The sequence below is a fragment of the Aedes aegypti genome, chromosome 1 (assembly GCF_002204515.2).
Source record: "Aedes aegypti strain LVP_AGWG chromosome 1, AaegL5.0 Primary Assembly, whole genome shotgun sequence".
Lineage (NCBI taxonomy): Eukaryota > Metazoa > Arthropoda > Insecta > Diptera > Culicidae > Aedes > Aedes aegypti.
In genome coordinates, this window is record NC_035107.1 from 158,707,693 (window position 1) to 158,725,686 (window position 17,994).

The 17,994-nt window shown below is 38.5% G+C and overlaps 1 protein-coding gene across 6 annotated transcripts in view; it reads right to left on the reverse strand.

Annotated features, from left to right (window-relative positions):
• LOC5565256 (cell growth regulator with RING finger domain protein 1) overlaps nt 1-17,994 on the reverse strand; it is a 180,946-nt gene that overhangs the window by 94,174 nt on the left and 68,778 nt on the right. For all 6 annotated transcript variants that reach the window (XR_002501957.1, XM_001649559.2, XM_021852212.1 and 3 more), the window contains one exon: nt 6,233-6,387. Coding sequence is in view for 5 of the 6 variants with exons in the window: in XM_021852212.1 (XP_021707904.1) it covers nt 6,233-6,387 (155 nt within the window). In the remaining variant the exon portion in view is untranslated. The remainder of the gene's footprint in view (nt 1-6,232; nt 6,388-17,994) is intronic.

Sequence of the window (17,994 nt, forward strand, 5' to 3'; positions counted from 1 at the left end):
GTAATTAAATAAATTGCGTTAAATCGTCGTATTTGATGACGTTTTTACTCTTTTCAACGTTTTGTTGAATGTTTTACGCATCAGTGAGGTATCATTGATGTCTCCTATCCAAAAAATCATATATTTTGTCAATCTCAAAAGAATTAAAACAAAGACACTGGACGCCATGTTGAATCAATGTTGGGTAGCTAATTATTGGCTCATTTCACCCCCCTGTAAGGAATACACGGACTGTTCAACAATAGGCGAGGTTTTTAGCCGTTCAACATTAGGCGAATTGCCCTAACACTTTTTTGTGGCAAGCACACAAATACCACTATAAGCTTAATTTTGGGTTGCTTAATTCATTGCCGTTTTCAAAAATTTCATAGTACGTCTAGTTTTTGAAATATTTGGTGTTGAAAATGCTGAATTTGACTATTTCAGCCAACTTGCATGCAAGTTTGTCAGCTTGTATGGCAATTTATTTGCTTAATTTGCCACACAATTCAAACTTTATGTGTTCAACAATACTTATCAACACAGTTTATACAATTTTCGATGCTCAAAATTTATTTCTAGATGATTTATAAGAGTATTGTATTTTGCCATACAATGGACACGAAGAATTTTGTATGGAGAGTGCAAGCATGTTAAAAAAGTCGATTTAATCTTAATTTTATCGGGCAATTCAAATGAAATGGTATCTATATAAATAGAAATGGAGTGGTGTTTGTATGTCACGAAATGGCTTCCGAACGGGTCAACCGATTTGAATGATTAATTTTCCGTCAAGTGTTCCGACGTGTTTGTGTGTATAAAACTCCCAGGATATTCACCGGGAAAGTAGGAAAAACGAGCTTGAACGGAGCTGTCATTTTGCATGGGACGATCCATAGCATTTTTAAACAGCCTACTTGATGGCAAGACGAAGTTTGCCGGGCCCACTAGTCGTAAATAAAAGTTGAAGTCCTATTTTGCATACTTCATTGATCAGATCACTAGAAATTATGACAATTTCTACTTTGAATACCATGTAAACATCAATAAAATCACTGTTTTTTACAACTTTTTTCAAAATTGTGGCGTGCTGGAACATTTCTGAGAATGCCATTAGATTCAGAAACCCCAAATTTACTAGAGACACATAATTTTATCTTTGAGACACGCAAAAATGTTATTTTTGTTACGCTGTGTAATAGTCAAAAACAATCGCCTGGTCAAATTATCAGCGAAAGAAAAAATCAATAAAGAGAAATTTAATACTGCAGATACGCCATTATGTTACTAAGCGCTAGAATTGATTTTTTTTTTGAGAAAAAAAAAACAAATTGTCAGTTTTGATGTTCGGCCAAGCATTACAAACCTAACCCCAATCTTGCACTGCTGTTAAATTATGCTCTACTAGTGGTCCCGGCAAACTTCGTCTTGCCATCAAGTAGGCTCTTGAAAAACGCTATGGATCTTTTCATATAAAATGGCAGTTTCGTTCACTCTCGTTTTTCCCTACTTTTTCGGTGAATATACTGGGATTTTTAAACATACGAACACATCGGAACCCTTGAGGAACAAAACGTAGAAATTATCATTCAAATACGTTGACCCGTTCGTAAGCCATTTCGTGACATACAAACACCACTCCATTTTTATTTATATAGATAGATAGATAGATAGATAGCAGAAGAAGATAGATAAACTGCGAAATAAACGTCTCTTCTCATTAGCAACAAGAGCTTTTTAAACGAGATGGAGGTTTGTTCAGGATTCCCACATGTTCCTTGAATACCAGAATTGTTAATTATTTGAAGAGCTAGTTGATTCGGTTGATTCAGAGGTAGTAGTGGTCAATAACCGCAAGTCTGAGCAAAGGGTTGTGAATCTTGGATGGTGATTGCATAATAAAATCAGAGCGAATCCTTAGGCATCTCGGAGTAATAATTGATGACAAGATCAGCTTCACTAGCCACGTTGAATATGCCTGTAAAAAGGCATCTACGGCTATTGCTGCGCTATAGAGGATGATGTCTAACAATTCTGCTGTAGTTGCCAGCAACTGTAAACTCATGGCAGGCGTGGCGCTATCCGTACTTAAATATAGAGAACGAATATAAACCTAATGCGGTTGAAAATCGCTATTGGCTTATGTGCTTAAGAGTACCAAGCACAAACCGAACTGTTTTCAAAGAAGCAGTGTGCATCATAGTCGGGATGATGCTCATCACCAAGGAAGATTAGATGTCCAAAGAGGTATCAGAGGAATCCCCATAGCATGTAAAGATATAACGCTTAGAGGTTGATATGGTATGAAATAAACCATATGGTTGGCAGATTGGTATGAAATGGTAAAGTGAAATTCCACCTGATGCGATTTCTGTCAAGGCATGGTTGCTATAGATAGTACACGAACAGGTTCCAGCATGCCGAATCTCCTGTGTGATCCAATTATGCTGGTTTGGAAGAAACAGCGGAACATACGACATGCCCATGCTTACGTTCATTGTTGTGAAATATCGCATGCTGGTTACATGCGGAGGAATAACTTCCCCAGACTCAGTGTTAAGCAATCACGGCAGAGGGCACGTTTTCGTTTATATTCGACAGCCTTAGTCTTCAGTATTCACAAAACGAGTGGTCAAACGAACCGTACGAACGAAAAATTTCTACTGAATGTAGCTGACCACAATGGCGTCGCCAGAAAACGTTTTGGTTTGGTTTGTTTCTATCTTTTTTCATGATAAGCGCTGCTTTCATTACATGTGTGTCACATTCGACATAACAAGCAAGATTCAACTGTTAATGTTGTTAATGGCCGGTTATTCTGAAATCTATGCAAAATGTATTATTTATGAAAATGTCATCGTGGCACTATACCATAGTTAGCAGGTATGCTAACTATTGGTCTTGGCTTAACTAGCAACTTTACAGAAAACACAGCCTGCTATTTGATCATACTGAAATATATGAGTTTTTAATTTTAATGCTCACTAGCTCCTCCTACTGGCAACATATGGAGCCAACTTAACAAGCGTTCTGTTGTCGTCGAACAAATGAACAACATTGCCAAAGACTAGTCCTCTAAAATAACTCAAACTTGAGATATATAAGTTTAAAATATTTGATGCTAACCAGTGCCTTCTAGTAGCAGTTTTTTGAGTTAAGCAGACATGCAGTTTATAGCTTTTGATTCAATGAGAAAATTTGCTGAAGTAATCGTTCTTCTAAATACTCAGTATCTTGAGATATAGAACGTCATAACAAATATATGAACCATCATGCTATGAAATTTCAAACTAACCGTTGTGTATGGTGGTAGGTCATTTGGCATAAAGTCGTTTGGCATAATGGTCATTTGGCATAACGGTCGTTTGGCATAATGGTCGTTTGGCATAATAGTCGTTTGGCATAATAAGTCTGAAACCAAGAATTTCTTAAGATGAGATTCGTTTTTACGTTTCTCTTGAATCTTTCTGATGAAATCAGGCTTGTTGTGGAGTCAATAATTGATAATAATTGATACTAAATGTCACTTTTGTCTACAATCATATGCTCTTGAATAAACTAAAGCATATTAGGAAAGTTATTGTCAATCATATTTTATAATTTATGCAGAAATTACCCTTCTTTCAAAAATTAATTCTTCTTTTAAGTTCCGCTATTGGAATATTTTTTTGCACTGAAGATTTTGTTATATTTAGCCTTAATTTACCCTTCTTTCAAACATTGATTTTTGTAAAATATGATGTAACCAAATTATAGGCATAAAAACTGTTGATTTGAAATTGAAACAAATTTCACCTTCTCTTATACATAGGCTGTTCTTTTGAGATTTCTTTATTTTTTAGATATTTTGTTGTTCCCAACTGACAAAATGGCGGAAATTGATAACATTGATCTGCTCAAGTTATCAGCGAAAAGAGAAATCGATTACTGCAGTTACTTTGATGGGTTGTGCTACTTTTCCCGTAATGTCGGTTCCCCGAATGTCGTTATCCCGAGCGCCAGTATCCCGAATACCAGTTCCCCGAATATCCCGCTTCAACAAAAAGTCCACTTCCCCGAAAAGTTTGTGGCACTCATACTTGTCGTAGCTTTAAACATTTCAGGATGGTGAACGAACTGGTTATCTGATATGCACCCTTCTTTATTAAATTGGCGGTTCTTTCGAGTTTTACCGTCCTCAATATTTTTGCCAACATGTGTATAGCCAAGAATGGCAGAATACCTGCTTCTTTTGATTGCTTATCGTTCTTGCTCGTTCACGTTCTAGCCACTAAAGACTATTATAGCACCTATTTAAACTGCATCACTTTTCGGGGAAACGAGTCATTCTAGGAACTGGTATTCGGGGAACCGACATCCAGAGAAACGACATTCGGGGAAAAGTAGGACAAGAGCTATGATTCTGAACGCAATTTTTGATGTCTTTTCATTTTATTTGCCGCAATAATTTTTGGCGTCCAATCTTCGATTGATTTAATCATAAATTTTACCTTCTTCTAAAAATAGGCTGTTCTTTATATTTATACTGTTTTAAATTTTATTATTTAGTATTCTGGGATGTGGAGAAAATTATTATTCCGAAAAGATCTTCCACCAAACCCGTCACGAGTTTAATTTTATTTTCTCTAATGTCACTACAATTTTTGACATTAATTGCTTGGATTATCTCTGAACGACCACCACGCTTATTGAGAAACTACGAAAAAAAAATTTGCTATGGGCTCAGTGGTGTTGATCTCGGTAAAAGCTTCGAAAATGCCGATATTCATTCGAACTCAATCATTATGCCAAACGGCCATTATGCCAAACGACCATTATGCCAAACGACTTTATGCCGAACGGCTTTATGCCAAACGACCTTATGCCAAACGACTTTATGCCAAACGGGGTACAATCTTGTGTATAATGTTTCTCCTTTCCCTGATGCGAATATTCACCGACGAAAGTATAATTTTATATAGAACTCCTTCTAAGATATAAGATATATAACTTCTCCCGGCAATGAATCAGCCCCTTTTGAATTTTCATTTTTTTTTTGTAAAACTCAATTAAATTTGCTTACCAAAACTGCAGAAGAAACGAAAATCTCTTTTGCGTTAAGCGAAGGTATAGCGATTTGCATTTGGGGTCAATAGGCACAGACATCGTACTATTTTCATGAAAATCACTCTAGTAAACTATTTTTCAAAATAATTGAAAAATATCCAAAATAAAAAAACTCGCGGAAACTCACCAACGTGTGAAAAAAATCACCAATCGGTTCACTAACAAAATAGTTATAGCCCCGTCAAAATGCTCTGGGGTCATATTGACCCCAAACACAGAAAAAGGGTTAAGCGCAGCTATTTGCAATAGAAATCTTTGTCATGATTGTTGCAGTAAGTTGAAAATAAATCAGCTTTTCAAAACTTAACTGCTGATGGACGCATAGTTGACCAGACACACCAATCCAGAAAATCGAGTTTATGGGTCAGAAACGTGTTTTGCTTTCATTGTGAAGATTTTATAACAAACTATGTGCAAAATCTTAATATTTTCAATGCGACCAACTTTATTTTGGATGGCTTAGTAATCCGATTGATTAATTCCTATTATGAGATAATCATGCGTATATTTTTCTAATGAGACGAGTAGGAAACACCTGTTTTAGAATGAACACCCAATTTTTATTCATTATCCCGAGAAATGAAATGTAATTTATTATCATCAACTCCTAAAAAATCTACAAATTGTTAAAATGCTTAATGGCAAAGATGCATGCACAACAAAACCGACGATAAAAGTCTAATGCGAGATACCTATGAACATACAATTCTTAATGCAGGGACACATTTTTGCTAGCTTATTTTGGGCTCCTGAATACTCAGCTTGAAATAGTTGTTGAATCATTAAGAGCAACATAAATCATCTACATTCAAACTTTCATGAGTCGATGTTTAATAACCCAATATCGTCTCATCGACTCATCTTAACATCGACACCATTGCCTGGTCACTATGACGGTCCCTTCATGGAGCTTTTCAAGGCATTTCTGTTTCATGATTTGATAGTGCAATATCGACTTATGAAGGTTTGATAATATAGAGTAAGGCGGGCAGCATGTTTTAAGTCTGTTGACAAATTATTATATTGATTAAAATCAGAGGTTCCTGAAAGTTCATCATCAGTTTCTAAGTTTCTAAGAAGATGTCTGTTTGCAACGGTTTCCTCAGACGTTTAGTCACTTTTCCATCAAATTGAAATGAAAACTTACCTTCGAAAGAGTTATTTCCGGTCTCCAAAAGTCGAAAAGTAAACGGTATATGAACACGAGTCATTTTTAGTCTTGGCACTGGCACACTATGATTTGTACTCATTGTCGACGGTCGTATCACATCGTCGGCTTGTACACGAAGTATAACGGCAGCCCTAGAAAAAAAAGATACAATGGCATCAATTAGACATCCGTTCATCTATTTTATTGAGCGACAGTCGTGGACAATAAATATGCCCGGAAAACGTTTCCCCATATCAAATGTTCAATTACAGATATTTATATCTTTGTCTTCATGACAAAGAACAAATCAATTCTAATGTTGAAAACAATTGAAAAAATAATGATTTAAAAGTTGAGGACAGGTCGATTTATAACATAAATGGACCAAAACAAAAACATAATAGGGAATATATCGAGAAGTAGTTGCAATATATAAAACTTCAAATTGCATAAAACGGTATATTTCAGAGCAAAGTTGGTCTATTTCAAAACCTTTTTTTTCAAGTGATTACGTCTTAAATAATGAAATAGTTAAAAAAAAAGTATTGGAAATTATCAAAACTCAATATAAAGATACTGCAGTCAACTCTCCATAACTCGATAACAAAGGGATCATCGAGTTAGGAAGGTATCGGGTTATAGAACACAAAACCAGTGGAAATGCGATCCAAGGAATTATTTCGTTGCCATGAAACTAACTTTTATGTTTGGTTTTCTAACTCGATATCGAGATACCGAATATCAAGCATCGAGCATTAAAAAATATCTTGCACGAAATGACATTTTTTAAGTGAAAATTATCATACAAAATTCTATTGTATTGAAATAATGTCAGAACTACATCACTTTTAAATGCATTGTAAGAAAGGTTAGTATCTCTCACTTATCACTTTGTAAAAATCGTTATCCACAACACATTATGAGAGTTTGTCTACAGTACTGCTACAGCTCTGATTATATCGGAGGAATAACATTGCATGATAAACCCCATTTAAACAAGCTCCAATTCTGGGGACACTATTGCTATTAGATGTTTAGGGATTGTTCATCATGTCAGTAAAGTAAAACACCTTACCAAAGACAAAATAAAGACCTCCATATCCCTTGCAGTTGCCCAAAATTTTATGGCACATAAAGTAATAGAGCAAAATCTAGAATGCCGTGAAAAGTGTGCTGCGATTTGTCAAACTTGGGTACCTTTTACAGTACCAAGGGACCGAATGCAGTACTAGAAGTAGTAGCACGAGTGGGATGGACCTGACCTAAAGTAATTAAGCAGAAGTAGTAGCACGAGTGAGATTGCCTAAAGTAATTAAGCAATAAAAATGGGTTTTTATCAAGCTTGTTACAACTTGGATCATGGACCGACACAGATGCGATGTTTTTCTTCGCTTGCTTTGATCGTGCTTCGAAATCAACTGAGAACGAAACCTGTAATTATCTTGGGGCCAATAGCTCGACTTCCCTACCGAAGGACGTTACTTTAACCTTAAGATTATAAGTTTCTCGTCGTGTCTCTCACAAACCGTTTCTGTTTAGTTTTGTTACAGATCTGGACATCCTGTCCCATCAAGCTTCATCAGCTTAGTAGTCTAAGTAGCTTAACCCCTCTACCGGCAGCTTCATTTTTTACCGCAAAATAAATATTCAAATCGTTATAACTTTTTTGTTTTTCAATATTTTTGCACCATTTTTTCACAAGTTCTCAAACAACTCTTCTAGTTTAGGGATCCGTGTCGATAATATTCATTGGTGATCTGGTTTTGAAGATATTCCGATGTTCCTTGGGGATCGACATTTTCCATATAAAATATCTTTGGCGGCCATTTTGTTTTTGGTCAATTTATCAAAAAAAAAAAAAAATAAATGTGGGCTATATAATGCCAGGGAATAAGGAGCTACTCTGAAAAAATCATACAAATCAATTAAGAATTTTTGTAGATATCTGTAAATTACGATATGATGTTTTTTTAAGTTTTTAAGATCTTTATTTGGCCAGCGTGGTTCCAGAAACCTAAATGCTCATTACTTAAAGACGGCTGCACCAAATTGCCTCATTTTTTCATTAATGTATTGTTTCGAAGAGTGAATATCCGAATACGATTAAAATTCTGTAGCCTGAGAAATTAACGAGGGGTTCTGGTTACGGGTCGGTCCCCCAAGGATTTTTTGGAATATCTTCAAAACCAGATGACCAATGATCAATATAAGAACAAATCCTTAAACTAGAAGAGTTTTTTGAAAACTTATGAAAAAATGGTGCAAAAATATTGAAAAACAAAAAAGTTATAACGATTTGAATTTGAATTATGCGGTAAAAAATGAAGCTGCCGGTAGAGGGGTGAAGTATCATTATAAATGTACAATTGAAATCCCGAAAAATACTTTCCTTCCCTGTTGTATGAATGTATTCCCTAACCTTGAATCACCCGTGAGTTCTTCGGTTCCCCAAACTAATATAACTAAATACAAATTATAAAATGCAAATAATGGTCCGAGCCTGCCAAATAAACGAGATAAATAAATTGATGAAAATAAGAACACACAGCCTTTTTATTTGGGAAATAAAAGAGCTGTGTGTTTTTATTTTCTTTGATTTGTCTATTTAAAAAGAGAAAACTGCTTTTTCAGTTTTGACTTTTGCTCCATTTTTACTTGGGCCTTAAACTCTAATATGTGTTGCTTATCTTGACAGATAGGCCTATTTCGTCTGCGACTTACAGACTTCTTCAGTGTCGAGTGCTCGTGCTAATTTGTAGTTTTAAACATACTCTAATAATCCCTCCCCTAAATTCAATAAAAAAATACTTAGGTGTTTAAAATCCTTCGAATTATTATTATTTTCAGCGGACGATATATAATTATATGAAAAATATTTTTTTCGTAGGTTTTTAAACTTTTTGTTTGATAAAATGCTTTAAACTAATTATTAGACTTATGGGGGCGGGGCCTATTTAAGCCGTGTGGTTAGAGTCCGCGGCTACAAAGCAAAGCCATGCTGAAGGTGTCTGGGTTCGAATCCCGGTCGGTCCAGGATCTTTTCGTAAAATAAATTTTCTTGACTTCCCTGGGCATAGTGTATCATCGTACCTGCCACACGATATACGAATGCGAAAATGGCAACTTTGGCAAAGAAAGCCTTCAGTTAATAACTGTGGAAGTGCTCATAAGAACACTAAGCTGAGAAGCAGGCTCTGTCCAGTGAGGACGTTAATGCCAAGAAGAAGAAGAAGTAAATCTTTAAAAAATCATAACATAATAACGAAAAGCCTTAACTGAGATCTTTTGGCGTCAAAAGAAAGATTTCAACCTCTACTATATGTGAAAATATAAAAAGAATGATAAAATTATTATATTTTTTAGCATAAAATCGCTTGAGTCACTATTGGTACACGGTTCCAGTAGTGGTGCTCCAGTAGTAGACGTTTGGGAATGTTACAACGAATTTTGAACAAAATTGTTAATTTTTACGTAGGTTTAATATTTTTCCCTCGAAACAGCAACTAATATCTTTCGAATGAGGCATAAATATCATCTCTGGGACTTTTCTTCCTGATTATACATCCATTTTAAAAACTGCTTCCATCTGTAGATCCACTACTGGAACACGACGGCAACTACTGGTGCAAGGGAACACATTTTTTGCGTTAGCTTAATTATTTATATGACTTTTTGATAAAATAAAAAGCTGAAATTTGGCAAATCAACTAAACTAGAGGCGATCCACCAAAAATAGCGCATGTCGTTTTTATCGAAAAATGTACGTTTTATTCCATAGTCCAATCTACTGGTACATTACAACCATTACATTGGTACGGGCACCCTACATGTTTTAAAAATATATAATAAAAATCTTATAAACGAAATTCAGAAATATTTAGATTTTCTTCCAAAAAACTATCAGAGTTACTCCGTTTTATGGTAATTTTAAATATTTTAACATCAAACTACCTAAACACACAAAATTATTAAAAAATTGAAAAGAATTACATATGGCGAAACAGGGAACCATCATGTCCATAACAGGTACACTTATCCTACTTCGTTCTTCCAATTCTCATATAAATGCAGATCTGATCATTGACATGAAGAACTGTTGAATGCGAAAAAAATACAGTTAGATATTCAAATCACAATGCAGCTTCTTAAAAAAAAATCACAATTTTTAACCGGCCTACTCTTGACCGGCATTTATACCTGAATTTGTATAAAATCTAAATTTTTATGATGTTCATATATTCTATAAATAGAAATGTGTTTGTATGTCTATATATTCTATAAATAGAAATGTGTTTGTATGTCACGATTTGGTTTGAGAACGGGTCAACGAATTTGCATATTTCATTGACTGTCACATTTGTTCAGGAATATACCGAAGCGCTTCTATGAGCAAAAACGAGTAGGAAATCCACCGGTAAAGTTATACTGTAGTAGTGTTATACTGTATGGTATAACTGACCATAGACGCTTTGCCAGTGATCAAGAGAGTCACGGTCGAAAATAGAAATGTGAAAGTCTTTGGCAGAAAATTTAGTATGAAAAAGGAACAATTCAATTCAATTCAATGGTTCATGAACGCATCAATGGGAAATCGATCTAAATCTAAACCTACAAAAGAAATCATTGGTAAACTTAGGGTTAAGTGACTTCCGTAATCAATAGCATACAAATTTGCAACGCGATATGATAATCAGGATCGTAATAAACCTAACTGAACCTCGCATGGTGCTATCATAGACTATGAGAATGTAAAAAAAATCAATTGGATTGGATAAGATTCGCAAATACATAATTTGAGTTATTTATGATTATATCATAGTTAAATTATATGAATGATACTGGCCCGGAAGACAAAGCTTGTTGTTGGCGTGAGCAGCCTATGCAGAACAATAATGCAAGCAACTGGTTCGTTCCGAACACGCGGGCGCTCGGGATCAACGAAATAATGAACAAGATCACTTCACCGAAAGGTGTTTTGATGAGAACTGGTTTGATTACCACGACGTCTCCATTTCTGTTTATTTTATTTATATGTATACCTACAAAAAAAAACTATAAACACGACACTCGTACCGCGATCCGGCTCAATGACAAGACCTTGTGCAGAAATTCGAGGCGTTCGGTTCGATGGAGTGAGTTTTCCACTAAATAGCTGCTGAACCTGCTGGTTGAGCGTCTGATGTAAGCCAGAGATTCCCAACGTTCGGAAATGTGTCAGATTATATCGGCGTCGTTTTAGATATGAGCGTGACCCTTGTCGCTCATATTCAGTATATCTAAGATTTAAGTAGATAGTATTATAGGTATTTGATTCAGCGTTATTATTTATGAACAGAGCATTGGTAGGTTAACCTTTTTCTCTAGGAATCCATATATAATTGACATTCAACAGTCAATGCACTTTCTTGTACAAAAGAAAAATAAGTTCATCCAACCAAGTAGTAGACAGTTAGGGGTGTCTAGAAATCCAGAAAAACGATGGACGTCATATTTGAATGTTCCCTAAAGTGAAAGAGTTCTTGCAGCTTCTACCTTTCGTGTGTGAAAAGCTCGGTCGGGGGCTCTCCCTTCTTAGCAGCCTTGGTGTTTTTCAGCTCATTAACAGCTTTCTTGATCTCATCTAACGTTGAAGATTCCACATCGTCACCGTTTTTAATTGTATTTCTCCTCCAACAATGTCTCGTAGCACTCTTTCCACCTGGCGGCCACCATTTTTATCCACCAGCAAGTTTCTTTTGCAATCGTTGCACATGGAGGGAACAACACCATTGACAGTTTCGCAGATCCGTCACATGTTGTTCTGATCCATAGCATCTTGCATTTAATTAATTACTGTCTCTTCATGCTCCGTTTTCCCGCCTGCCCTTGCTTCCTTGTATCGCTCTCTGCTCTGACAGATACCGGATACCAACATACAACTTCTGGCCCCATTCTTCTCTTCCGTCATCATCTATCACTACTAATCGTCGAACCAACATTTTCTTGATCTTCGTTGAGCACTTCTCGCACTACTGTGCTCACCGCTCCGAGGACTGATTACCACAGATCGCTTATGTTGACGTCCTCGTTGATTCCGCCAATCCACTCGTCGAGCTTCTGGTGGTAGTCGATTACTACGCTATCTGCTGACAGGCGTTGTATATTGAAACGCATCGGTTGCCGATGTCTAGAACTCGAAACATTTGTGAATAGTGGTCCGAGTCGATGAGGACCCCTAAAAGTTCTAACCGTTCTAACATCAATAACGTCTGAGAAGCGTCGGCCATCCACCAGAACATAATCGGTTTGGTCGCAAAGTTCACCATTTTAGTGTCTCCTTGTGTGTTTACGGAAGTCCTTGTGTGTATAGTAGGTGCTTCTGATGATCGTTCCCTCTGGTTGCAGTAAATTTTACTAAACGTAGGTCGATGTCGTTCGTAACGGAGTGGGAGCTTTCCATACCAATGATTGGACGAAAAAAGTTCTCTCTTTCGACCTGCGCATTAGCATCGTCGATGGCAATTTTCATGTCATGTTTTGAACATTTTACATAGAACTCAGGCTTTGGAAAATTTAACGATCATTGACATACGAGCCATAATTTCATCCCATTTATCCGCCTGCATTCATACAATACGCATGACATTTATCGTTCGTTGCAGATAACTAGCCATGAACGGAAACAAGACAGACACACTGGGTGGTGTTTGGCGTCGATCACTGTGTGTCAACACTTTTAACATTCGCTGAACCACTCCCATTCTGATCAAGAAACCGAGGCGAATATTTTCCATTTTCTGTGCTATTGTAGCATACTTATGCACCTTAAAATATATTTCCCAGCCTTCTCCAACACATGTTGTAAAATCTTAACTTTCCCACAGTTCGAAACCCATTTGACATAAGCCAATCGTCTTCATAGAATAAGCGATTGTCCACTTGGTAACAAAACGACAATCATCGCTCCAAACTAAATTATTGCTTATACTAATTCTCAAATAACGACGACCCATGTCGTTGACACTTCTACAATATACTTATTACACAATTTCCAACATATGCGGTAACCGACCGTAATTCGATCCTTTCTTTACCTCGAACCATCGAGGCACTTGAACTCAATCTATATTCCATGCGTATGCATTAATTTACCGAACTGTCACCAAGCGCATCACGCTTCATTCTCACGCGCTCACACTCTTACTATTTGTGCAACATCAGATTCTAACAGGAAATCACCCATTACGAAGGCCAACTCTCGGTGGTTCAATCGCACGACTTACCTCGTAAACTGTTTGACTATCGAAATGTTCACCGCTCCTCTTGTGTGAGTGGTTTACGAGCCGAGACGACATCAACACTACTTAATATAGGGTAGTGGATACCTGTGTCGTCTCGCTCCACACATCCCCCTTTCTCTCCCATGAAATAAAATATTGAGGTCCGAAAACCAAAGATTTGAATCCACCTATTAACGGTGTTAAAGTATAGCACAGAGAGAGAGAAAAAAAAACTAAGTCAGCCTTGATTTTGTTTGACATGACGAAGTAATTTTCTCACAAGAAGCTGAAGAGACAACACGTTGTTTAAAACAAACGAACGAAATTTATTTTATAAAATCAAAACTCAAGGCCTAAGCTCAAGAAACTAAATCCACAGTAATCCAATATGGATACAATCCAAAAAATAAATAATAATCGGTAAGTACTGTCGGAGCATTAGAAAAAAAAAGCAAATAACTGATTTCTCATTCTACTCTTCTAGGTTCGCCTCTACCACCTGAGTATAATCGGCCAGGTACGATGGAGGCCGCTTCGCTCTACTGGGTCGTTCAGGGACATCGCCATTATCAGGGTTTACTGGGTTTGAAGAATGTGTGGATTTCGTCGGCTGCTCCGTTCCCCGCCACTGCTGGACCTTCTTGGTTTGCGATACATGACGCTTCAGTTGCTGACCTTCCGGATCGCAAAGGACCAGGCTGCCATTATCTTCCTGCAAAACGGTGAAACGCTTAGTGTCGAACCGACTATCGCCTTTCCCCCTAGAGGGGCGTTCCACGATTACGGTATCACCCGGTTTTACTTTACTCGATTTGGCTCCACGTCGAGCATCCTCCCGTTCTTTTGACGCCAATTTAGCTTCCCGATCTCTTTCATCCAGCAAATTTTCGCTATACGTAGACTTAGCGTAGCTCATGAGTGGCAACCCACGCCTGATTTGACGACCAGTCATAACCTCCTCTGGAGAAACTTTGGTAATGCTATGTTCTGCTGCATTATAGGCTTGAACCGCAGCTTCCAATTCTTTCTTATAACTTGCTCCTGTCGATAAAGCAGCAGTCATAGCTTTATTCACGACTTTCATAAATCCTTCTACCAAGCCGTTTTGCTGAGGGTAGAAAGGAATTGAGAATATCGTTTGAATTCCGCGCGCAGAGCAGTAATTCGCATAATCCTCGCCATTAAATGGCGGTCCATTATCGGACTTGATCGCTCTCGGAAAACCTTCCCTGTCAAACACAGTATCCAGCACCGTTCTGGTATATTCGAATTTAGTAGACTTTACGGGACGCGTAATCGCGTACCTGGACCGAAGGTCAATGATAACTAAAATGGATATTCCATCTAGTTTCATGTACGGTCCATTGAAATCAACAGCGATAGTTTCCCAAACGCCTTTTGGGGCGAACTTTCTTCGCATTGGGGGTGGTCTCTCTGGGCGCCCGTTTACTGCACAAACAGCACAGGACTTGACCCATTTTTCAGCATCAACTGCCATGCCAGGCCACCAGACACGCCTACGCAAAATACTCTTCATCTTAGCTTCCAGCGGATGCCCTGCGTGAGCAATCTCAAGTGTTTTTACTCGAAGCGCTTCAGGGATAACGGCACATCCGTTTTTCACCAATATTCCATCGCTGACAGTAAGGTCCATTGAAATCGATTTAAATTTCAACAAGCCTGCAGGCCATTTACGTGTTTCCATTGCATGGATTACCTGTTTTAAACGAAATCCAAGTAAAGAAATCCCAAAATTACTCTTTTAAATCATTTATATTTACCTGCACCAGGGTTTCGTCTTTTAGTGTGAAGCTGCGAATTTCCTCTTCAGTGAGGAACTCAACGCTACGTGACTCCAAAGAGCAGACTTCCCATGGACTTACTTCTTCGTTAAATGCATCATCACTCCCACAATACAGCCGCGATGATGGATCCGCTATATTGTCTGTTCCTCTGACATACTCGATATCATAGTCATATGGGCTAAGACGGAGCGCCCAACCATCAGCTCTTGTCAAGGCCCGTTTGGATACTTCACGGGATCTGCTTAGAATAAATGTTATTCCTTGGGCATCCGTCCGCAAAATGAAATGTCGACCCAACAAGAAATAGGAGAAATGCTCCACTGCCCACAAAGCACTCAACGCTTCCCGTTGGTTCTGGGCGTACTTTTCTCAGTTGATGTTAGTGACTTCGAGGCAAAACTTATAATCCGTACTGCTCCTTCACTGTTCTCTTGAATCAACACCGCACCTAACGCGTTGGGGGACGCATCAGTGTACAGGACGGTACGATCTGATTCCGAGAAAAATCCCAACGATAACGTTGAATCAATTATTCGTTGCTTCAAAAGTTTGAAAGCGCTTTCCTGCTCTTCACTCCAATGCCATTTTTGCGCAGTTGTCACTGACCACAAGGGGACACATATCTCTGCAAAATTCTTTATATACGGGCTTATAAACGATGCGAGGCCGAGGAAACTCCGAAGTTCAGATGACGTGGTTGGAGCCCGAAACAATTGGATATCTTTCACCTTCGACGCTTCAATGTTAAAGCCTTTTTCGCTAAGCTCATGCCCTAAGAAGTTAAGGCTCGTTTGGTCATACTCACATTTTGAGGAATTGAGAGTTAGGTTGTTTAGCCTCAAAATGCTTAGAACCTGCGCAACTGTCTTTCTCAGTTCTTCAATGGTTCCTGCAAAAAGTAGGACGTCATCGATATAGATGATTTTATTTTTTACGTCCTTCAGGATTCGTGACATCTCACGCTGAAAAACTTCCGGAGCACAGTTGACACCAAACATCAAACGTGTGAAACGATACATTCCGTTTTCTGACAAGAATGTAGTTAGCTCTCGTGACTCCTCACTCAATTCTAGGTGATAATAAGCATCAGACAAATCAAGTTTAGTGAAAAACTTTGCTCCGTGTAATTTCACCTTCATCTCGTCGATGAGTGGCAAACGGAAATACTCCCGCTTAATGGCTTTATTCGGCGCCTTCATATTCACCACTAAGCGAAAATCGTTCTTCCCTTTTGGAACGGCAGACATTCCGCTTATCCATTGTGGTGCAGTAGTGACTCTCTCTATTATACCTCTCGCTTCCATCTGCTCTAGCCGTCGACGAGCTCCTTCGCGATATGCAGCCGGAATGTTGTAGTACGCGTTACGCACTGGGGGTACACTGGGATCGATGCTAAATTTGATTTTCACACCAGGCATTTTCGGAAACACCGAAGACTCTTCGCAAGTGTTTACCATGTCACCGACTCTCAAGAGACCCATATCACTCGCCGTAGCTCTTCCCAACAAAGACCTGCTACCATTCTCAACAACGAGAAAATCTGCTGTAATCATTGATTTGTGGTACCCAACAGCCTGTACCGTGGCTCTGAAGCTGCATTTCACCTGCATAGGTTCGTTTGTGGCATAAGCGCGCAGAACTGTTTTCAGCAAAACTGTACTCCGATCAATAGATGCTATTCCTAACTTAACTTGCTTTTCCAGCTTAACCCAATCCTCGCCTCCTACGACGTTCACGTCTGCTCCTGAATCAATCATGAACTTGATTGGGCTAGACGAGCCGATGCTGCAGTCGAACAACACATCATGAAGAGACAGAGCATTAATGTGCTACAATGAAATAATAAGAAAAAAACAATGAAATCATAAAGCAGTGACTTTATTTATCCTTTATTCTCATTGATCATTTTATTCTTTTACCTGTTCTTCACGACTTTCCTTCGCAGGAACTGCAAAACCTTCGTCCTTCACCATATTCAAGCGATTAACCCGGCATGCCACCGCGAAGTGGCCTCGTTGACCACAAGAATTGCAGTTTTTCTTCAACGCCGGACATTCTTGGCCTCGGTGGGACGGTCTAAAGCATCTGGGGCATCTATAACGACGACCGACGTTAGTTCCAAACTGGTAATCGGGAGTGGTGTCCGATTTGAATCTCTTTGCTGGGTATCTCTCCTGCCGATGGAAAATTTGCCTCCGCTTGATGTGACTTTGATTGCCTTGAAATTTGCCGCTACTGACGACAAGGGCACTGGATTCGCCCCGGGGGAGCACCATTTCCGCTTGGAAGGCTTCAGCTCGCGTGCCTGCTTGGACGATCGTATTGGAATCGTGAGAGTATGTTCTTGCCGCTTTCTTCAACTCCTGGTTTCGAAGACCTCTCAAAAGTTGAGTCCGAACGAAGCGATCTTGATCCTTTGGACTGTAGTCACACATGACTACTTTTTCAGTGAGACGCGCATGAAATTTCACCACTGATTCCCCCTCTTCCTGGACCATCCTCACGAAGTCCTCGTGCTCTGCAGCGGGATCCGTCATTGCTTTTAGATACTGGTCAATATTACCAACAAATTTCGTGTAGTAATTGGTACCTTCTTCTACACTTGGTTTCAACTTCGCAGCTCGAACAATACTCTTCAATTCGTCTCCCATGGATAAGAGAAGAAGCTCCACACGACGCTCCGGATCCTTGACAT